At 40.1% G+C, this 24,660-nt stretch overlaps 1 protein-coding gene across 6 annotated transcripts in view; it reads right to left on the bottom strand.

The window, feature by feature from the left end:
* Positions 1–24,660, bottom strand: part of TANC1 (tetratricopeptide repeat, ankyrin repeat and coiled-coil containing 1) — a 243,775-nt gene that overhangs the window by 153,707 nt on the left and 65,408 nt on the right. For all 6 annotated transcript variants that reach the window (XM_039237550.1, XM_039237555.1, XM_039237554.1 and 3 more), the window contains exon 2: positions 9,874–9,953. In XM_039237550.1, coding sequence (XP_039093481.1) covers positions 9,874–9,934 — 61 coding nt within the window. In that variant the 5' untranslated portion in view covers positions 9,935–9,953. The remainder of the gene's footprint in view (positions 1–9,873; positions 9,954–24,660) is intronic.

Below are 24,660 nucleotides of genomic sequence, written 5' to 3' on the forward strand. Positions count from 1 at the left end.
GACTGAGCCACCCAGGAGCTCCAAACGTATAATTTATTAACATATAAAACGTTCAAATTTGAGAACTGAAATAACAGTGCACTCATCAGAAGTCAGCAGTGTGCAGGTGGCTCTCTCCTGTCCTTAATCAGGAATTTGCATCCAGGCTCTGAGCCTCTGCTTGCCAGTCAGCACCATGATTTGTAAAAACTGCAGACAAGAGCTCAAACCATTACAGCCACCTATGTATGTAACCCCTATCAGAGACATCATCATTCCTAAGTACTCTGTGCTCTGGGACAGTCTCAGGACATAAAGAACGTCATTACGTAGCAAATCTAGCAGTTTGGTGTTGCAAAGATGGGAAACTTTGACATAAATAAACTCGAAAGAATTAAAAGTGGCTCAAGTCTTTGTTACCCCTAATGTAGGGCTGTGGTCCCTAAAACTTAAGAATTCTTGAGTCTAGGGGTACACCTGGGTGGCTCAGTTGGTTAGACATTCGACTTCAGGTCAGGTCATGATCCCATGGTTTTTAGGTTAGAGCCCTGCGTCAGGCTCTGTACTGACAACCCAGAGCCTGGAGCCTGCTTCAGATTCTGTGTCTCCTTCTCTCTCTGCCCCTTCCTCCCTCTCTCTCTCTCTCTCTCTCAAAAGTAAATAAACTTTAAAAAAAAATTCTGAATCTACACTGACACCTTTTTTTTTCTTTCTTAAATTTACATCCTAGTTAGTTACCATATAGTACGAACAACGGTTTCAGGAGTAGACTCCTTAATGCCCCTTACCCATTTAGCCCCCTCCCCCCAACAACCCCTCCAGTAACCCTCTGTTTGTTCTCCATATTTAAGAATCTCTTGGGTTTTGTCCCCCTATTTTTATATATTTTTTATTCACTTCCCTTATGTTCATCTGTTTTGTATTTTTTTAATGTTTTATTTATTTCTGAGAGAGAGAGAGAAAGCGAGCGAGCAGGGGAGGGTCAGAGAGAGGAGAAGACACAGAATCTGAAGCAGGTTCCAGGCTCTGAGCTAGCTGTCAGCACAGAGCCCCATGCGGGGCTCAAACCCAAGAACCGTGAGATCATGACCTGTACCAAAGTCAGACGCTTAACCAACTGAGCCAGCCACCCAGGCACTCCTGTTTTGTATCTTAAAGTCCTAGTAAGAGCAAAGTCATATGATATTTGTCTTTCTCTTTAATTTCACTCTAGTTCCATTCACATAGTTGCAAATGGCAAGATTTCATTCTTTTTAATTGCCAAATAATACTCCATTGTATGTATGTGTGTATATATACATCTTCTTTATCCATTCATCCATCAATGGACAGTTGGGATCTTTCCATACTTTGGCTATTGCTGATAGTGCTGCTATAAACATTGGGGTGCTTGTTCTCCTTCAAAACAGCATACATGTATACCTTGGATAAATACCTAGTATACACTGGCACCTTTAATGGCTGATGTGCCCTAACTAGCCTGCCACCAAAGCAGGGAGAAATGCAAGAGAAAGGGTAGAGACACGTAGAGACACGCAGACCCTACTTTCCAATTCCATAACTATAGATGTGAATAAACGTTTCTCAATTTAAAGCTCTACACCAAGGCTAGGCCTACCCAACTGACTACGCCTACCCAACTGACTACGCCTAGTGGCCATCCATCAGCTACATGACAAATTCAAGGTCAAAGCCTCATCCTCCTAAGAGGAATAGTAAATTCATATCATTCCTCACAGAAAAAAAACCAAAATCAATCTAGATCAAACCTTTGGTAGCCTACCTCCCCCCTCAGAAACTATTTTCTAGATTATATGAAATCAAGATTTTTATATTTTTGTAGAATAGAAATAAAACCTTGTTATTTTCCTCCTAGAAAACGCAAATTGGGTCACATGAAAATTCAAATATAGTTTTTATGGGAATTAAGAAACTACACATGACAAGGCCCTTTGAAAACTAGATATACAGAAAGTAAGACCATTGTTTTGAGGTTTGTTTACAGAAACACAACTTTTAATTTAAAAAAAAAAGTATAGGGGCACCTGGGTGGCTCAGTCAGTTAAGCATCTGCCTCTTGATCTAAGGGTCATGAGTTTAATCCCTGCATTGGGTTCCATGCTGGGCAGGAAGCCTACTTAAAAAGATAAAAACTAGGGGTGTCTGGGTGGCTTAATTTCGGCTCGGGTCATGATCTCATGGTACTTGGAATTGAACTTTGCGTGGAGCTCTGCATACAGACAGTGTGGAGCCTGTTTGGGATTCTCCCTCTGCCTCATTCTCTGCCCCTCCTCCACTTGCACACATGCACTTTCTCCCTCAAAATAAATATTTAAGAAAATTAAGATAAAAAATAAAGTATTTAGGGGTGCCTGGGTGGCTCAGTCTGCTAAGCATCTGACTTTGGCTCAGGTCATGATCTCACAGTTCATGGGTTTGAGCTCCGTGTCAGGCTTTGTGCTGACAGCTCAGAGCCTGGAGCCTGCTTCGAATTCTGGGTCTCTCTCTCTCTCTCTCTCTCTCTCTCCCTCCCTCCCTCCCTCTCCCTCTCTCCCTCTGTCTCTCTCTGCCTCCCTACCCCTTGTACTGTTTCTCTTTCTCAAAAATAAACATTAAAAAATTTTAATAAGGTATTTTAAAATGAAATGGGATTTGACCCAAAAAATGGGACTCTGAAATGTTACTTCATATTGCTCTATTAGGTTTCCTACTACATGTACACATTTGTAGTTGACCCTTGAACACACGTTTGAATTGCATGGGTCCACTTACATGTAGATTTTTCTTCTTCAATAAATACAGTCAGTACCGTAAATGTATTTTCTCTTCCTTAGGATTTTCTTAATTTTTTTTCTAGCTTACCTTATTTTAAGAATATAGTATATAATATTGCATATGAAATATATGCTAATAGACTGTTTATGTTATCGGTAAGGCTTCCAGTCCAATAAATTATTAGTAGGTAAGCTGTGGAGAATCAAAAGTTCTATGTGGATTTTCAACTATGTGGGGGTCATGGTCCCTAAACCCTGCATTGTTTCATGGTCAAGTATACATGCAAAGAAGGACCCAAGAACAGAATAGGTGTTGTTTGAGAATTCTGCCACAAACTTTTTAATGATTTAGATAGGCTGTGACTTGGAAGTCTTATTGAACAGAAAATACAGGAGATCCAGGAGGTGTTTTGACTTCACTTTCTCTGTCCAGAGCATTCACTAATTATGCCCTTCGCAGGAAACAGGCTGTTCAGGATGAACCAGCTTGGTCCATTATGTGTAGGCACCTAGCACATGATAAATGCTAAGTATTTGTTCTCTTCCTTCTCTCTTTCATCCTTTATAGTTCCCTAAAACATATGGAAAAGATACAAAGAGGATGAAGGGCAAAGGCTTCTACATAGGAAGACCTTCATTAATTAAAGATGTGTTGAAATGAAACATCTCAGAAATTACATAAACTGAACTTGGAAATCTATTCTTAAAGCTGCTCTCTGACTCTCAAAATCTCTTTAAAGGAAAGAGACTTTTCATTTAATCTCACCCCAAAAAAAGGGGGAAAAAAGGATAAAATGCTAGTACTTGATATAGGCCTAAAGGTAAAATAAAGGACTTCCAAAGCATAAACCACCATACAACAGACAAATGACTCAGAGCTTTCTGAGTTTTATTATGAGGGAAAGGGTAAAGATGGCACAAAAAGACTCAGTATGCAAAGACGATGGTAGAATCAGTATTTGGAAATGGGAAGTCATGGAAAGAAGCTTCCAGAACATCAACCGAGAGCAGTCCTTCTCTTCAAAGAAAAAACAAGAAGTTTTACAAGGGTTTTGTTTGCTCTTTAAGGCACCACACAGTTTTCTCAATAAAGCAAAGCTCTACTGAATATTTAGCTGAAGCCACGTGTCAAGTGAGACACTTCTGCAAAAAGGTCCTCTTATTTAACCCTGACAACATCCCTGTAAGGTAGTTTAGTGAAGAAATTTGTCCAAATTAAAGTAAACTAGGAGGTGATCAAACTGGGATTTGAATCTGTGACTTCTAATTCCAAAGTCTGTGCTTCTTCTAGACTTTGAGACATGTAAGGACAACAAAGAAAAAATGGCGAAGGGACCAATCACACCAGAGAACAACATTCCTGACTTTACCAAACACCAACCTGGCCTCCATTCTGTTTTCATATCATGTCCCAATATTTTACAGAATTTACTTATGTGCCCTGGTAAAAGAAATACAATACCTTTAGAATGAACTATTTCTGCCTATTTTGTTGCTTGGGAAATATTTTTGGAGTCCGCTAACAACATGATACCAAATATCCATAGCTCAGCAAGACAGTCACTGCACTAAATTCCTAAATAATAGTCCACAACCACAGAAAATGGGCAACGCAGCACAGAATAATCAAAAGCAGCTTCAAATTTTCCAGATAAAACAAAGCATCGTTTGTATGGAGGCATTTTTAGAAGGTACCACTGAAAACCAGACTGCAGCCTGGAATGGCTTAAAATACCACATTTAACAATCACATCAATGGCTTTTAAACTTTAGAGGCAAACAGCTTCCTTTTACTACAAAGCCAAAGTGAAGGATTAGATGCAAAGCTAACAGATTAATTCAGTACACACTCAAGTTTAGAGACTATCCAATGCCTTAATTAACACCATTACAAGCGCACTTAGCCGACCAGCTGGGTTTTAACGATGAAAAGGTGAAGGTCAAATGTGTTGCTTTTATTTTTTTTTAAATAAATTGCTTCAAACTAAGCCTCCCCGCTGAAAAAAAAGAACACAAATAATTAAACTGAAAGGAAAAGACTAATAAACAATGATTTTGGCATATTAAGCAACCCTTCCTTAATCAGTCTATATTTTAATTGAGGCAATACTCCAATTAGAAATTCACCAAACTTTGTTCTTCTGCCTCAACTTGGAGCTACTTCCCCACCAAACAGAACAACTGTAGAAGTTGGATAGAGCAAACGACTATGGTTTCAAGCTTAGCAGAGAGCAGAAGGGAGGGATACAGAGAGAGGGAGAGGGACTGACTATCTCTAGAAGAGCGAAGGGTCTTGCCTAATGCTTCCAGAAAGACACCACTATCTCCAGGATTAAAAGAAAAAACCCAAACTGCTAGCAACCATAAGCTGCAATTATATCAAAGATGTTAGGAAAAAATAGGTTTCATTTCTTGGAGCCCAATAGGAAGAAAAAAAAAAGAAAGAAAGAAAGTCCAAAAGCCAGCCAACCATCTACTCACTATGTGGAAGCAGTAGCTATTCTAATGAGCTAGAGATCTGTGCTTGGTTTTTGAAGGGGAGGGTACCTGCCAATGCTATGACAGAAGAATCCTCTACAATGCATGTCTTGGTGGGAGGTAAAGTCCACTTTACCCTGTAGAAGTTAAGAAGTCAAAATACACACTTGTCCAGGTGCTCTTGCAGCTAGAACCCAGACATGGGAATCAGGCTCAGCTATTCAGACATACTTGCCTACACTTTCAATTGTTCCTTGGCTATTTTTAACAATTTTCTCTCCCAGATGAATTTTTAAATCAACTGGCTGTGTTGTGTTATAAAAAAAAAAAAAAGAAAAGAAAAGAAAAAAGACGGGATTTTTTTTGGGCAGTGAAAATACTCTGTAGGATACTATAACAATAGGTACAGATCATTACACGTTTATCCAAACCCATAGAACGTACCACATCAAGAGTGAACCCTAATGTAAACTATGGGATTTGGGTGATTATGATGTGTCAATGTAGGTTCACCTATTGTAACAAATGTTCTACTCTCGTAGGGGGTGTTGATCATGGGGGAGGCTATGAATGAGTCGGGGCAGATGATATAGGGAAATCTCTGTACCTTCTGCTCAATTTTGCTATGAACCTAAAACTGCTCTAGAAGAACAATGTCTTTAGGGCACCTGGTTAAAGGATTTGACTTCACCTCAGGTCATGATCTCACAGTTTGTGAGTTCACACCCCACATTGGGCTCCCTGCTGTCAGCACAGAGCAGGCTTCAGGAACTGTGCCCCCCCCCACCCCAGCACCACTCCAACTTACATGCACATTTCCCCTCTCTCTCTCTCAAAAATAAACAAACAATGTCTTTAAAAGTAAAACACTTAGGATTATATTAGGGATTAAATGAAATGCATAGGTAATTCTATGAGAGTTAACCGGTTTAAAATAATACATCTGCCCATTTGGGAAATATGGTATTTCTTTCCATTTATTCACATCTTCCTTTAAGTGCTTCAGCAAAGTTTCATTATTTTTTTTCAATGTAAGTCTTATACATTTTTTTCTTAGGTTGGTCTTTGAAGTTTTTGTTTCTATTATAAAATGGGGCTTTTCCCTGTTTTCAAAACAGTGCTATTATATAGAAAAAATATTAATTCCCTACATTGCTCTTTTATCGATTCTAAACTGTTATTTGGCCCAGATTTGTATCAGAATACTCTTAGTATACTCACAGTAATTATTTCATCTTTAAATTAAGTAGGTTTAATAATAGTAACATGAAAATTTGATAGCAAAGGTCACTTAAAATAAAAAGAGATGGTCTCTCTCCTCTAGAGAGCTTCAAAATAAATATCACGTTTGCTTTAGATCAAGGTCCTAACATAAGAGCAGGGAGAGGGGGAAAAAATTAGATGCCTTCATCTAGTTCTCCCCACATTGTGGTTTAATATTGATTTTTGCTCCCTTAGGCCTAACTCAAGGTCAAGAGAAATACAGTGCTCATTTGCACTGATGGAATGGTGGGGATAAAGCAAATGTACCTTCCCAAAAAACATTTTCAAGTTTTTAATACTGCATTCTCTGACACAATTCTACAGCCTCCAGAAAACGTTTTGCTTAGCTTTAAGCATTCCCTATGTTACAAAAAGTGTAATTTAAAAAAGAATTTCACCAGTTTTAGAGTTCACTCCATGGCTTTCAATAGTTTAATACTCAATTATTCCAAATACCTTGTATACATATAAATTTCAATACTTGCTAAAATTTTACCAGTAATTTAAAGTAGTTATGTGTGACATTTTCTTTTAGGGATAGGAACTGAGGATGTAATGACTTTTCAGTATTTCTGAAAAATATCTGCTTTCTTTGAAGAATATTAAATTTAACTTAGTGATTATGCTTTCCAAATTCTCAAAGCTGATTCAATTAAACAAAAAAGTATAGTTGAAGACTGTAAAAACAACCTACAAAATATATGTAAGAAGTTGAGCTCAGTACTTTAGACATAAATATTTCCTGAATTTCTATAATTGTAAGTTCAAGTACACAAAAATGAATTTTCCTTTGTCTTTGCAACAAAGATTGGTTTTAATTGGAAACAGTAGAGCAAAATTTTTCCATTTGCAGGAGATATTATTACCCAAGTCTCAGAGCAGTCTCCATAGATTAACCAGCTTTAATTTACAGAGAAACTTAGCTATGATCTACTTATATAATGAGAGTTGGCACCAAACTTAACATATGAGTGGTCAAATTCCAAGTATTTTCCCCAATCATCTGTGACATAACTTCATCAAGATTTAAAATTCCATCTGCTTTGTTCCCCGACTAACACAACCAGGTTCTAGTTATGAGAAAAAAGGCACATACCATACAGATGTTTTATGAGAAATGTTCCCATTGCTTTTTCAAGTTGGTCTGCATTAGTGAAAAGCCATAGTGTGGGAATTATTATGAAGAAATGATTCAGAATAAAACAGTAGTTGCTCTTAAAGACCAGAGGGGGAAATGAACCCAAAATCACATGCTTTAAAACTGGGAAAGTTACAAACGCAAACTATGCTCACTGGCCCAACTGAAAGGCAGTGTGTGCCCCAGATCATTACTATACTGTTATTTTACTGACACTGGTCAACGAGCATGGGTGGGTCTTCTGTGAAAGCCTCCATTACTAAGTAAGGAGTTTTGGCTTGGAGACCCAGGCCATTGGTTGGGCACCTCGAGCTACACAGATGGCTTAGGACCTAATTTAATGCTGAAAATTCCAAAGGCATGTAAAGAAGCAACTAACAAAGGCCCTAGCATGAGTGTCAGATGAGCTGAAACTGGAGAGGGAAATTTTTTAAACAGCTTTCAGAGAAATCAAGAGAAGGATATTTTGGCCTTGACCCAGAAGAGGGTGCATATCCTCTTGGACAGAAATCATGTGTACTGGATAATCTCTATAGTAACCATTCTAATTAATTATTCAAAGGTAGGGATTGGTTTCTTAAGATTAAAAGCAGAATATGGTCTCTTGTTTCTATCATTAATAACTGGTTTCTTTTCTTTGTATATGCTATGCAAGCATTAATGGAAGCTTCTAATGGAATCTTAACGGTAGCTTTACAATAAAGTACCTTTTTAAAAATATTTGAGAGAGAGAGAGCGAGAGGGCGAGAGAGAGCGCAAGAGCATGAGCAGGGTAGGGACTGAGAGAGAGAAAGACAGAGGATGCAAAGCAGGCTCTGCACTGACAGCAAGAGAGCTGGATGCAGGGCTGGAACTCACAACCATGAGATCATGCTCTGAGCCAAAGTCAGAAACTCAACCAATTGAGTCACTCAGGTGCTCCTAAAGACTCTACTTACAGAGTAAGTTTGCCATTTTGCAGACTTTTTGGTTTCAGGGATAATTAATAGTAGAATATTTGTCTCAACTCCATAGAACAAAGAAGTTTAAACCCACGTATTCTCTTAAGTACAAAAACAACAGATATTAACAGTATAACATTACATACATTATGTAATTACATACACATATCACATAATAAGATTGTGTAATAAAAGCTACTGCAATGTCTTCTCAATTGAAGAGTTAACTATAATTCAGTGATGTTTTGGTAATAAGTATACAGATTTATATTTAATAGAAATTACAGGATGACTGGGTAGCTCAGTCAGTGTAGCATGCAACTCTTAATGTTGGCTCAAGTCATGTTCTCACCATTCATGAGATCAAGCCCAGTGCTGGGCTTGAACATGGAGTATCCCTGCTCAGGATTCTCATTCTCATTTTCTCTCTCTCTCTCTCTCTCTCTCTCTCTCTCTGCCCCTTCTTGGCATGTGTGCACACATACATGCTCTCTAAATATTTTAAAAAAATAGAAATAAAAACTGCAGTCTTATTCAATATACAATAACTCAGGAAACGGGCCACTCTCCAACTCCAGATCATCGTGAGTTTGCAGAGTGAAATAGCACATTTTGGGGAAATCAATCAATGCTAACAGATTTTTTATTATACAAGAATGGTAAACAGTATGTAATTTTTCTAGCAAGAGAAACAGACCACTAGCGGTCATCAAAATAACCTTAGAGGAGCTTATCCCATGAAATACAGTGAAGAGTCATGATGACCACATATGCACCAGAACTCTGTCAACGGGAATGAAATCCAAGCCAAATTAAGTAGCTCTTGTCATAATGAAAACTAGCAGTCTGGCACTGAGTGAGGCTACACCTGTTAGGCGGAAAATTTGATACTCAAAAGAGGAGGACCAGCCAGCCAGCAGTTGGTCAAACATATAAAATGCAATCGTGTGTGGGAAAAGGGAAAGGGCTTTCTAGAAATCAAATTCCTGGACACACCTGCTATCCCTCCATGTCTTAACTCTGACTGCCTCTGGATCTGAATGTTCTGTCAAAATTATGAATCTTCCAAGTATTCTGGGGGAAGGATTTGGTTCGTAACCCAAGCTCAATTTTCAAAGTCACTTCCCATAAGAGAGCTCAGAAATGTATTTAATTTATCATAGTTTCCAGGATTATGTGCGTTCTCACCCAAGGCACTCCTCGGGACCCATTCTTGATTCAAGAGCATCCACCTAGCCTAGTGTGAGCAGGTGTTGATGACCCTTGCCCACCTGCTTGTTCAGTTCATTCCCGTACATACCTGTCTCCTTCCTGCTGCCCTTTCCTCCCTCTCGGCTCTTCTTCAGCACAGCCTTTAACATTTTCAACACCCTTTTGCTTCTAAAGAGAAAAGGAGGGGAGGGAAGAGGAATTAAGGGTTGTGAGTTGGAATATAAATTGCATACTGACACAAAAGGTAACTTATGCTCTAACACATTGCTTAGGAGAATATAAAGGTACCTCGACTTTTACATTCTTTTTCTCTGAAGAAACTAAGATGGGAAATTAAATGCTAAAGACACAAGGAGTATTTTATAATGCTTAATGAAGTGATCAGAAGTTCACTGTCTTGTTATAAAAGTTAAAAAAAAAAAAACTCACACCAGGGCATTCTCAGCATTCCACATCTAATTAAGGTTAGGAGGCTAAATCTGGGCACGTTACTGTAAGATGTTTGGCACAGGAATTCAGGTCTCCTAACCCCAGTTCATCAAAAGAAAACATGAGAACAAAGAATCAACAAGATAATGGTTAAGAAGAAAGCTACATGTTTAAAGGCACATTTTGCAGATGCTATTGATTATATAACCACAAAGAAAACATTTTGTAAGTTTATCAGATTAAAACATAACCTTATAAACATTTGTAAAATAAATACAATGGAAACACATTTTAAAGCTGATGTTAGGGGACCTAATCAAACAGCATACACTACAGTGGGTTTTTACTACATACAGTTAGGACTTGGGGGTGGGGGGTAGGGATGGGGAAGAAAGTAGAACCGTCTATGGAGCTACAGCTGAATCCTTTAAATGATAAGCTGCATTTTTAAACAGGGTTGTACTGAGCATGTAAAAACACCACAATGGCCCAGTCCTAAGATGAAACCTAAAACCATCCCTATGGCAAGAGACAGACAAAAGGGCCATTATTTCATCACGGAGTCTCCTGTAGCTCTCTTTTCCCTCCAGTAACTCGGAGGAGATGGCTGGATGAGTCCCAGCAGTAACGAATCCAAGTAGGTTGTGTTACCCATCACACCGTTGTTAATGCACTAAGGACAGGAAGGTGAAAGGCAAGCAGGTTGCTCTTGGAAGAAAGGAGAGAGAGGGAGAGGGAGAGGGAGAGGGAGAGAGGGAGAAACTTCTGTGGACAAGAGGGTCCCACCTGCCTAGTGAGCTTGAATGCTTGAAATGGCCTCAATGTAACACTCCACACAACTGCTCAATCCCAGGGTGAAACAGAGCCTTTGAGGGGACACGGAGAGCCAAAAGTCTCAAAGTGCTGCCATTCAGAGTCATACAACGTAAGCACACAGCATGACCTTCTTATCATTTGGTCCAGGCCTGTATTTATTTTTCCAAGCCCTTTGTTTCCCTGACGAAGAAACAGAGACCCTGGAAGACTGGCTGCCCAGGGGTCACACAGCTAATTAATAGCAGGGCCAGAATCCAAATCTGCAGGCCCCCAGCAAGGGTCCTTCTCCTTCCAACACAAAGCCTCTCCTCTCAGAAAATGAAAGCTTTGGGCAACAGCAATCCAACCAACAAACAAAAATCAACAACAAATCAACCCACCCTAGAGATACAAGGAAGGCAGTATTTTAAGCAGGATTTGGAGAACGTTCAAGTTTAATGGGGTTAAATCACCTTATAAACAAGTCTCTACACACAAAAAGGCTTACAGCCTAATTCTTTTTTTTTTTTTAATTTTTTTAATGTTTTATTTATTTCTGAGAGAGACAGAGACAGTGTGAGCAGGAGAGGGTCAGATACAGAATCCGAAACAGGCTCCAGGCTCTGGACTGGCTGTCAGCACAGAGCCCGACATGGGGCTTGAACCCACAAACCGCAAGATCATGACCTGAGCCAAAGTCGGATGCTTAACCAACTGAGCCACCCAGGCGCCCCAGTCTAATTCTTCTTTAAATAGTCTACTTCAGTGAGGGGCGCCCAGTGGTTCAGTCACTTAAGCAGTGGCTCAGTCACTTAAGCATAGACTCTTGGTTTCGGTACAGGTCATGATCTCACCATTTGTAGGTTTGTGCGGTACATCAAGCTCTGTGCTGACAGCATGGAGCTTGCTAGGGATTCTCTCTCTGCCCCTTGCCCCTGCCCAGACACATGCATGCTCTCTTTCTCTCTCTCTCAAATTAAATTAATAAACTTAAAAAAATTAAAATACTAATTCAGTGAACCCTGGTGCAAAGAATTGGGTTTCACCTGACAGGCAAGTGCTGAATCTGGGAAGAAGACCACAGAAGCTTCCATAGGGGAATCGTGGAAACACTAATTTCTCTCATCATGCTTAAAAGAAATACTGAAAAATGCTGTGTAAAAAATGGTGGGCAAAATTCAATGAGATGCCTGCTAAGCTCAGAATTTTTTTTTCCAAATAAATCAATCAACCTTCAGGGTTTGTCATTTAACAAAGATGACATACTTCAAAAATAAAACAAAGAAAATTATTGATGGAGTCGTGCCAATAGAGCTTGGCCACAATCCCTTAGTGAGCTCTCCTAGAGTCATGCACTTCCCTGGACCACAGACAGGTTCAGTCCCCACCATGGCAGTGAGGCTGCCTCTGATTAATCACCCTGGTCATCTCCATCCCGCAGACCTGCTGTGCTGTCGTGAAGACATGTCCCACAGGGCAAGGACTAGGAGACCCTGGCTTGGGCATCTCATCCCAGACACCCTGGATGCCTACTTCGGGGAGCTCAGCTGTTTTCAGGATAGTCACATCTTCCACATCAGTGGTCTTGAGTTAAGTGAAAGAGGTTGTCACATAGGCACTATAATTTTTCTATCCAGTTCCTGCCTTCCTCCATAAATAGCAAGTCAAGGGGAAAATTTATTTTTTTCTAAAATTTATTTTCTTAGACTTATTCAAACTATGACCTGGAGAAACCTTAACAGAGTATACCTGAGTGCAAAAGTAACTTCAGCTTCCATTTCTTTAAATTATATACTTTTGAGGAAAAGAAAAAAGATTAGCCCCTTGGCCAGGCTCTGAAATTATCTAATGGGGGGAAAGTTGCTATAATTTTCATATAAAATAAAATAAAATGTGAATATATAACCTTAGAAGACCAATGATTTGAAGTGACCAAGATTTCCTTATTTTTCTACTATCATTCAACATCTAAGTTTCCCAAATACCATACGTTCTTCCATTTAAAATGCCCAGAAGTTAAATAAACTACAAGCTTACTTTCACTTTTTGGATTTCTCCTTTAACAAAGAGTCTTTGGGGATAGGTACAACACCTTCATGTAATGTGTTAGCATTCTACACAGTAATAATTACAATGATCTATAAAACATAACAAAAATCACCCTAAGTAAAACAGGGAGGATTTCAATGCAAGACACAATCTGTTCTGGTTTGCAATCACAATGGCAGCATCGTAACCACGACCACCTTGTCTGAAATCACAGAGTAACATAGCAATAAATTTGCCTCTTCTGGAGTGCCATACTGCCTGTTTACTCAATTCCAAGTCAAATCCATTAGCTGAGGGCAGGGACTATGTTTATTCTTTAATACAAACAGAAGCCAGAACACAGGCTTCGTACCCACTCTGTTCTCCATATTTGTTGACAGATTTAACTAGGCTGTAATGAACACAGATGAGTGATTTCCTCCAAATCAAGCAATTAGCCAACATTTATAGCAGTTTATAAGTTACAAGGAACATTCCTATAGAGTTTCATTTACAAGAAACACAGAAACAGAAAACACCATTAAATCCATGTGACATCAGGCAATGAGATAGTAGGGAAGAGATGCTGCATTTCGTAATATCCCTTCGTGTCAACACCTGAATTAATCTTAAAATCTCATGGTAACAAAATCTTATTATCCAGTTATCCTGAATTTGTGCACACTCCACTGGAAGGAGCATCTCCCATCAAAGTGTGTATCTGACCTCAACGCAAAGCTGTTTCTGAATGTGGCTCCCTTTCGTCAAAGTCAAACAAATCAGAATAGCAATATTTACAAGCAAAACACTGAAAACTAAGTTGTACATAATTAAGAATTTTTTTTCCCCCAGAAAAGGGAGAGACATCAAAAACAGTTTCAACATTAAGGGTTTGAAAAAATTTTTCGAACCTACTAAGGCCTGACTTATCAAAATAATAGCCACATCTTCAGTTATGAGTCCCTTTAGAACTTTCTTTGCATTAGCAACTTTCAGGGTTTATTAAAAGAAAGGAAATGTGTGGTGGCAGTGGGAGGTCTGAAGCACCTTTCAATTTAAATAATATATAGAATAGAGCAAATTAAGAAAACAAAGCAGACTAGAGACCACAAAAGGAAACAAAGGGGCCTGCTAGCCAGGGCACTGGCTGTTGGCTGGAAATTCACGGAAAACTGCGTTATAGAAGCTTCCTGAAAGCAAGAGCCATATCTCTACATTCTTTTAGAGCTCCCACGAGGCTGGGGAAAAACAACCCTTGATGAATACTTGAAATTCCAGTAGGTCTCTCTCCCCGGTGTCCTGTGCCTCCTGCCCCCAGCTTTTTTTTTTTTTTTTTCCTTCCCCTTATAGTAGAAGCAGTCTAGGAATCAAGAGACCTAATCCCAGCCCTGGCACACACAGTGTAACTAGGAACAAGTCACTTAAGTTCTCCAGGATTCAGATGCTTCAGCCAGAAAAGGTTGGGAAGCACTGGGCTATAATTTATTCCCCAAAACACATAGGCCCAGTCATTCACTCTTCTTTATTCAAAGCCATTCTACAAACTGTACCTCTAATTCTACTGTTCTTTATAGTTAGGCTGGTCATAGGCAAAAAGACTTCCAATTTGAGTATGAGTTATTAAATGCACAGTATATTTACAGTCCCAAGTAATGTGAATTTAAAAGATCTATGGGCATGAAGTCTCAACTCAAATGTTTAAGTTCTGATGCACAGATTAAGTGGAAACTCCACATTAGATTGAAATCACTTTCAATTCATATTTTAAATATTCTGTAGGAAGATATACAAGTTGTTTTGGGAAAAGTATCTTAACAAAAAAACAAAACACAAAAACAAACAAACAAGCCTGACTCTCCTAGAGCACCTGGTTGGCTCAGTCAATACATCATGTGACTCATGATATTGGGATCATGAGTTCAAGACACACTTTAGATGTAGAAATTACTTAAAAATAATAAAATCTTTTAAAAAATTAAGAAATTAAAAAACCTGACTCTCCCACTGGTATTTCAAATTAGTATATGCAACTGTGTTTAAAGAAGTTCTCATTTTGTGAACTAGTTGGCAAAAAGAAAATTTCACTTTAGGAGGAAAATAGGAAGCTACTTTCTTCTGACTGCAAGAGCTTTTTTATTTTGTGAAGAATTTGTTCACCCCAACTTTTCTACCTCTTCCAATAGAGCCTTCCCAGGCCATAGCCATAAAAAGTTATCTTTAGGAGAGCCTGGGTGGCTGCTGGTTTCCGACTTTGACTCAGGTCATGGTCTCACCGTTCATAAGTTCGGGCCGCACGTCAGACTCTATGCTGATAGTTCAGAGCCTGGAACTTGCTTCAGAGTCTATGTCTCCCTCTCTGCCCCTCCCTCAGTTGCTTGCGGACACGTGCTCCCTCTCTCTCTCTCAAAAAATGAGTAAACATCACAAAAAAAGTTATCTTTAGGGGCGCCTGGATGGCTCAGTTAAGCGTCTGACTTCAGCTAAGGTCATGATCTCACAGTATGTGGGTTCAAGCTCCACATCAGGCTCTGTGCTAACAGCTTGGTGCATGGAGCCTGTCTCAGATTCTGTGTCTCCCTCTCTCTCTGCTCCTCCCCTGCTCACACTCTGCCTCTCTCTCAAAAATAAACAAACATTAAAAAAATTTTAAGTTATCTTTAATTCCACATCCCACTTTGTACTGATATATGGCTATCAATCAAAATCATGGTGAAGAATGTTACCTCTACAAATCCCTATCGGCACCTTGTAACGTACCTTATACACAACCAACACTAGTACATTTTTTAAATGAATGAACAACAGGATATTATGGAAGGGAACTCAAAACCAATGACAATTCTCTCCCACAAGGGGTATGGACTAGTAATTTAACAATTTTTCTGGTACCAACCACCAGTTTCCATGTTTATGGTCAAAGTTATCTGGCTTATTCATTTCCACAGCAAGATCTGTTCTTTTATCAGGCCTTCAGAAGGTCATAGGCAGATTTTATTTTGGTATTTCAAATATGCATACATACAGAAAAGTACAATGACAAAAAAGCCAAACCCTGAAATCAATACATTCTCCTCCAACCAGGAAAAACTCAGATGGGAATATAACCAAGGGTAGCACTCTTGGTAATAATCCTTATGCCTCCCAGGTCAATGGCTGGTGTACAAGATTGAGCACCAACCTTACAGAAAGCCCCTCCTTGCCCGGAAGCTGTCTTCAGGTTGGATACTCCCCAACCATGCACATACCTCCCTACCCCAACACCAGTGCTCCTAACTAGAGCTCCTAACTATAAGACAAACTATATTATCACCACCACTATCAGCCAGACATTCATAGATAAGTAGATCTATTTGAGAAAGCAAAGGCATTTCACAAGCCCACTTCAAAAGCCACCTCAGAGCCCCTCCTATTCCTTGAGTCCTTCTTACTCACCTGCTTCTTCCTCTAGATCTGAGAGTCAAACCCTGCCCACTCCCTACATCAGCACAGAATTTGTATGGTCACTCCAGGCCCAGTGGATACATGGGGGAGGAACAGAATTTTATTCCACCTATAATTCTCAAAGGGAATAGTTGTATCTCAAAATAGACTGCCATCCTTTAATAAATTTAAACAAATGTAATAGCATCATTTAAAATGCAAGGCCTGGGGGGCGCCTGGGTGGCTTAGTTGGTTAAAGCGTCCAACTTTCACTGAGGTCATGATCTCGCAGTTTGTGGGTTCGAGCCCCGCGTCGGGCTCTGTGCTGACTGCCAGCTCAGAGCCTGGAGCCTGTTTCAATCTGTGACTCCCTCTCTCTCTGACCCTCCCCTGCTCACGCTGTCTCTCTCTCTCTCCCCTAGAAATAAATAAAACATTTAAAAAAATAAAATAAAATAAAATGCAAGGCCTGGGACGCCTTGGTGGCTCAGTTGGTTGAGCATCTGATTTTGGCTCAGGTCATGATCTCACAGTTTGTGGGTTCAAGCCCTGCATCCAGCTCTGTGCCAACAGTGCTGAGCCTGCTTGGGATATTCTCTCTCTCTCTCTGCCCCTTCCCCACTCAACACTCTCTCAAAAATAAATAAAAATCTTTAAAAATTTTAATAAATTCAAGGTCCTGAGGATTAGAAGAAATTGTCCTGACTCTCCTGGCCCAGCCAGCAGCAATGAGAGATAGGGTTACACCTGGATTTTCTGATTAAGGAATCAGCACTATGCTTGCAGTTTTTCATTTTACACACATTCCTAAGTATCTGTACCAAGCAAAGAAGGATGCAAAGTCAAACATATGATGGATAGGGAAGAAAACGATGTCAACAAACATGGGCAGGAAGCTAGGAGTTCATGCCTCCATTTTCTCTACAAAGTAAAAATCAGACATAAAAGGAACAGTGAAGGTTGAAAACAGCCCTTGCAGAAGATAGGAAGGCAAGCACAAGATTAAAAGGACAGCAGAACAGCTCTGACTGCCCAATCCAGGCTGCAGCGCAAGCCATGGCACCAGATGATGAGGTGCAACTGCATCCACCGATGCTCAGCCCCCAGGACCACCCAGAGGAGGAAAGGAATGAGCCTCAACTAGGTGAATGTAGCTCAAGAGCTATAAGACTGAGAACCAGTCGTGGAATCAAGACTAGACAGGGAGGGAGGGAGGTCCCAAGAGGTCTGACAGCCAAAGAGGACAGGGACGGTGTGTCAAGGAGATCAAAGAACAAACAGTCAAACTAAGTGAATGAGGAAGTTGAAAAAGAGTACAGTCTTTATGAATAAACTTTTAAATTTTGGAACAATTCCAGACAATGATAAAGGCCATATAATGGCCAACAGCACTGTTTGGTAAAGTGTAATGTCTTTAGGCCAGGGTTGCTAGAAACAAAGAAGTCAAGGAACTTGATTCGTGGTGTACAAAAGAGCCATTCACATGCTTATTGCAGTAATGGAGGCAGCATTTGGGCTATCAACCATCACCCTAATAGCTAGTATTTACTAAGTGTTTACCATATATCAAGTAAGGTGAAGAGTTTTACATCCATATATAATCTCTTTTTATCCTAAAACAAACAAACAAACCTGTGAGATAGTGTGATTTTTTTTTAATAACCAAAGAAGCAGAGAGGCTTAGAGAGATTAACTTCCCCAAAGTTACACAAGGTATAAAGGTAGCTCAGGCGCTGAGTGGCTGCCTCCAAAGTCCGCAATGAACTGGGCGGGGAGAGGGACAGGGAGATGACCAGGAGAGGGTGCAATACAAGCCTCAAAATCAGGTGGCTTTTGCATAAGGGTGAAAGTGTAGTAGTTATGGGTCCAACCAAGGAGAGCTGGGAGAAGGCCACCATCAACCGTGAGCCCCACTGGCCATGAGGGCAAAGCCCATGGAGGACCACCTAGGGTTTGAATAAGAACCAGAGTCACTAAACACGCTTCCTTTCATCCTGTCTCACATAGCTCTGTGGAGGACGTGGATAGGGTCACAGGATGCTCCCCTATAAGGTTTACAGCAACTGGAGACCCAAACCCTGATTCTCACATTGGCAGTTAGCTCCTCGGTAACAACCACATTGATCACATTTTCTTCTCTTTTCCCTTCTCCTTTCTGGGAAGTTTTCCACTTGGATCATATAACAGAGCTATAAGCTCCCAGCTTACACTGACCACCTTCTTGATGTTTAGCAACTACAACTCCCTTAATAAAGATGGAAGGCATTATTTAAACAAAATGATCTTGGGTAACTTATTTCCCCTTCCGCAGACTCCTCTATCTAACAGGAATACTGCTTCCTTCCTGGCTTGACTAGACAATCAAGCCTCTTCCACCTGCAGGTGCTATAATTCCACAGAGAAAACTTTATTCTGGTTCATAAGACCACTGTAATCACAGTAGCTGGTAAACCATCACTGCAGATGAAAAAAAGAGCCCCTCACTGCAGTCTACAGCATGGGTGATAAGCCTTTATAGGAAAGGGGAAGAGACCTTGAAGACATGTCGGAAAGTCCATTTTTCAAAAACTGTTAAAAGGCACTCAATCAATCAATGCCGGCTGAATGAAGTCTGGTATTATAAATCTAAAGAAATTAAATTTTTTAAATTGCACTGCATCTGGCCTCAAAGTGAAAAAGGTCAGACAACTTCAAAGATGCCCTGTGAAAGGCAGCTATTCATTACACATAGATCTCTTGCTTATGTAGCTGACAGATGGATCTCTCACTTAAAGCCATAGAACAGAAGACATCAAAATCCCTCCTCCCCTTCTGTCAGTGACGTCCTAGGATGCTCTGAACAAGGTTATAACCTCCCCTCCCCCAGGTCCTAATTTCATTAGGATGGGAGTTTCTAATACCCAGTGTCATTTTTTTTTTTTTAACTCCCCTAGGTGATTCTAATGTGCACCCAGCAATACTTATTTGACACTAACTACATACCAGGCCTTGATCCAAGCACTTAGTCTACATGTACCGTCATTTAATCCTCACCACCACCATCCACAGAAGGTACATTAAGATCTCCATTCTACAAAGGCAGAGAGAGGCTAGGGATTTGCCTGGGGTCACACAGTGCAAAGGAGCAGAACCAGGGTGTCCATCCAGGTTGTCTTGTTCTAGAGCCTAACTATATAGTCCCTCTTCTATGCCTCCTTTTTGGATAAAAAATTAAAGACTAGCTCCCAGGGGCCTGATGAAGCTGTCAGACAAAATTGCCAAACAGGAGGTGGGGGGAAATAATCATTGGCTACACCTACATACCTCCATCCACAGAGCAGCATCCCAGGTCTCAAACCTATACTGAAGAAAAGAGAATTTGGCTCTACTGAGAGACCCTACTGTCCACTTGCTCAAGTTCTGCTAGGCATCTAGGAGTTATTTCAACCACCAGTGTTTTCAATATTTGTGAACTGGAGGTGTCATGCAACAAAATACATGCTAGAATAAGCAAGCTCTTCAATTCCTAAGCTCACAAAAGAAGAACACTGGAAGTTGGGCCATACTGCCAATGGGGGAGAGTATTTGGGACAACAACCTCCATGTCACATGGCCAATGCTTCCCCTATTCCTAACACCCAGAAGTTAGGAATGATATATTCAAAAAGATCTCAAAATTCCTGCCCCATTCCTCACTGAATGAATTGCATAAAACCTGTTAATAGGAGATGGATGGGGCAAGGAAATGGCCTGATGCCCAGCATTTCTTTCTCTGGGCAGTTTTACACAGTCCAAATAGACATAATAAGGTTTTAACTTTGGCTATCAAGTTCTAAAATAAACTAGGGTATGCCTGCCACAATAACACCCATTGTGTTATTGAATGAAATTAATACAAGTCACACGGCATCATCTTTTCCATAGCTAAAGCAAATATCAACACATGGAGCACTGTGTACTCTTATCTGAAATTTGTAAGGGAAACCAATGTTGGCCATAAAGCCTTGTTGTAATAAGCCCTCTTAAGGAAGACTGCTACAGAGGGCCCTAAGAAAGGCCATGGGGGATGGTCTTATTTTATCATTCACTCCAAGAGCCCCAAAATAAGGGAAAGTCAGAGCCCCAGATGATAAAAGTCAAAGACAACTAGGAAGCAAAAGCCAAATATGTTAAGACCTTTTTTTTTCTTTTTAACTAATCTGGTCTCAAAGCGAGATGAGAAAGATACAAGGACGCCATCCAAGGCAGGAGTTTGTGACCTTTTAAGGGACACTGACGGCTTCAGCAATCTAGATCCTCTCATTAGAATGTTTCTGAATGATTCTGATGAAGAAAATACATTTACAAAGAAAATCAATTACCCTGAATGCACATATAAAACTATTTAAGAAGCAAAACTGTGATAATAGTAATGTGTGCTTCTTAACACATACATAACAAGATACCGCAGCAGGTCTAACAGCTACTGTAGTTTCCTAAGCAATGATGGGCATAAATGATGGTTTAAACTATTTCCCACAACAGGATACCAAAATCTGATTCCTACCTGCCAAAACCACAGGTGTTACTGTATGCTGCACGTTTTCATGACGTAAGGAAAAGCCACACTCTGGTTAGAGGTTGTGAAAATAAAGATGTAAATTTTTTTTCTCCACCCATCCACATCCACATTCTCAGACCCCCTGACATATGTCCAATGATCTCAAGGATTAGAGATCCTCACCCAAAGAATCAGAGTCAGACTCAATAAGACAGTTACTCAGACTTGCTCAGTGCTCTGCTAATAACCCAGAAGCCTCCAGAAAAAGAGTAGCTCAGTTTTATCCCACTCACAGAACCACCAAAATTCAGAAAATTAAACAGTAATTAAACAGTAATTTACTGACACATTAGCAAGATTGGGTATTCCACATACACACCACTCCTAGCAATTAAATGCTAAGTCCCATGATTAGTTTTCATAATAATCTATAAAAGTTCTATTTAACAAGAAAGTCCATCACCACCAAATTACTAACCCACCCACAACAACCAGCCTGGTATTGCAGGAGAAAGACCTGAGGGAATTTACACCGTGAGACAATATACAGAAACAGGAAAGCCAGGTTGGAAATATGGGACAAGTGTATTTTATTACAGTGTTGTTGTCTTGGATGCTCTCCTTATCCTTTTTAAAAGTGTTTAAGGTCCAGCAAGTATAGTCTTCCAATTAACTAGATCAGGATTCCTAGTCAAGGGTGATACCCAAGACTTGGCCTCTCCCACCCCCACTGCCTCATACAATGAGGCCATTCCCCAGCTGTGTGCCCTAAATCAGGGAATACCCATATGAAGATAAATATAATTCAGAGTCCAAAATACATGGACTTACATTGGGCCATTGCCAGTTTCTCATGGATCCTGGTTAACTGAGACGGTTTTTGTTTTCACGGCTAGGACCTACAACAACAGCTGCAGGAGCATAATACTTTTTCTAGACTAATAAAATTACCTAAGTCTGGCTCACAGTTTCAGCTCTGGCAGCAGCCAATTTCCCAGGAAGACGCAAGCCTTGTGTAGCTGCAGAGGAACTGGGAGGGTAGCGCTGGGCTAAACAGGTAGCATTCAAACCCCACCCAACAGCAAACACTTCAGCTGAATTGTGAATTACAGAGTAATTCCTATGTGCAGAGATTACAACTGTTATTTTTAGGAGTCCTGCAGAAGTTTAGTCAAACCTATTAAGTTCAAGCTTTACATCTGAAGTTATGTGACGTGCCATGTATGAACATCAGATTTTTTTTTTCTCTAAAATTCAGTGAAAGGTTCAATGAAAGCCCTTAGTAACTCTGCAGTGAAACCTTTGATCATGGATTCTGTCACCACTTCTCTTAACACATACCAACAGTATGAAACATATCTCAGCCCTCAGGAACAAAATCAGTATTGTGAAGTGGCAAACAAACCACGCATGCACATACCTATATATACAGATAGATCCCTTTTCTTTCAAGTTGGGGTGAGGCGTGGGAGGGTGAGTTTCAGATTCTATAGTCTCCAAACTGAGAATGTTCCTTGTAGTTGCAACACAGTTACAAAGTTATTTCCTAAATGTAAGTGTGTGGTCCCTTTAAGGAAAAACATCCCAATTAGAACCCAGTGAAAAACAGGAACACATGTTTCTTGAATGACTCTGAATTAGAAACAGTGGATGTGAAAATGTTCTGGATATAATGAAGATGCTACACAGATGTACTAACTTCTCGTGGTCTCAGTGAAACATCTTTCTGGTACAGCAAAATATGTGAGTCTACAACAAAGTGGATATAGTTTTTTTTAAATATCTGGTCCTTGTTTTTATGCAAACTTCCCAAGCCAACTCCCTTCTGCCTTCTCACAAACCTAATAAAACATATATTTCAATGTACTGATAATTCATTGAAAACCACAAAGCCATTCATCTCCAATTCAGACTTATGACAAAATTATCTCAATGCTTAAACCAATACTGTAAATTTATTACAAACATAAGACCTTTAGCCCACAAATCCAACAAAACATCATAAAAATCAAAGCCCAGGTAGAGACACAAAAGCACCCTTCAGCAGGCACTGTGAAGTTTTTCCACAGTGAGGAGTCATGTTTAGTCCTCACAGCAAGGAGGAGGTAGTAGAACTCTCATTGTCCTCTTTGATAGATAAAGAGGCTGAAACAGGGAAACTCAGTAGCCTGCCCCAGGCCACCTTCATTCTGAATACTGACTCCACATCCCTTCTGGAGGAAAGAGCACCAGAACCTTGCGTTTGGCACCCTAAACCTTAGATCTCCAGATTAAATGATGTACAAGACCAGCCTCTATTGCACAGCATGGGGCCTCTAAAGATAGTATTATGACAACACTCAGGTAACTGTGATAATCTGGTTTTATTTAAAACTATTATCAAAACATATTCCTCAGTATTTATACTTAACACTGCTGAAAGAGAAACTGAATGCTATAATCGCAAACAAACCCATCAATCCAAACCCATCGATCTCAGCTCTTTCCTCTGCACCATTTTCCTTGGAAAAATTATCTGAATACCCACTTCAACAGCTACCTCCACAGAGGTAGCTGACAAATACATTTTCCCATTGTTTTTACCTATGCTGCAGTTCTTATACCTTATTTCCAACTTGCTGACATCAACCCTGGCAACACAAGCTCAATGTGTCCCAAACTAAACTTACCTTTCTCTACCCCCTGACCCCAACCTCCAACACCCACTCACCAGCCTATGCTCCAGGTTCCTGTTGATAGCACTACCACTGTTTAGTCTACCAGACTCAAGACCTCTACATCCTCATGACCTCCTTCCTGGTCTGATAAATAGTCAATCAAATTACTAAGTTTCACCAGTTCCAGCCCCTCTCCACTCCCTCCCACCATTCTGGAGAGGTCTTCACCATATCCCCCCACTGGACTACTCGGAAAGCCTAGAGCCTAATTTCTCTAACTTTAGGCCAGTTAAAGTATATCCAAATCCTCTCTAGGGCTTGCTAAGCCAGATTGCTGAGCCCCACCACCACTCTGATTTTAGGCCTGGTTTGAAGCTAAGATGTTATTTTCTAAGGAGTCTGAGCTGATGAAGACTACTCCTCAGGGTCCAACGCCTGAGAACCACCACTTTAGACTCTCCTGACTCCCTTTCCAACTCACATCAATTCTTCCCGAATTTCTTCTTCATGAACCAGCAAAAGCCTTTTTAAATCTGAAACCAGGGGCTTCTGATAACTAAGTAGGTACAATAGGAGCTACTATTCAGTGAGGACCTACTATGCTTTAGGCTACCTCTGTTACACTGCAGTTAAAACAACCCAACAAAATCCAGCATTGCCTCCAAATTTATAGGGCAACTTTGGACAAAACCAAGACTTTGAAAAGTTAAGCAATTTTTAAATTCCACAATGACAAACTGATTTTATGTATTCACTAAAGGGTACCCTCTGCTTAGACAAATTTTGTTATCAAAATTTGATGTAAAAGGAAAAACAATGATGGAAAACAAAGAGCATTTCCTTCCTAGGACAGGGCAAAAGGAGAGCCCTATGATGATACAAAGTATAGAACCTCCTTTCCATGATTTGGCATTTGTTTTGGTATACCACAACCCATGTTCAAATCCATCCTCCCAAGGTCAATTTAACCAAAGAAAAAATGTCAGTAGACCCTGTTTCATTCACTTGCCTCAACCTGTACATACAA

The sequence above is a fragment of the Hyaena hyaena genome, unplaced genomic scaffold (genome assembly GCF_003009895.1).
Source record: "Hyaena hyaena isolate Hyena2069 unplaced genomic scaffold, ASM300989v1 scaffold_126, whole genome shotgun sequence".
Classification (NCBI taxonomy): domain Eukaryota; kingdom Metazoa; phylum Chordata; class Mammalia; order Carnivora; family Hyaenidae; genus Hyaena; species Hyaena hyaena.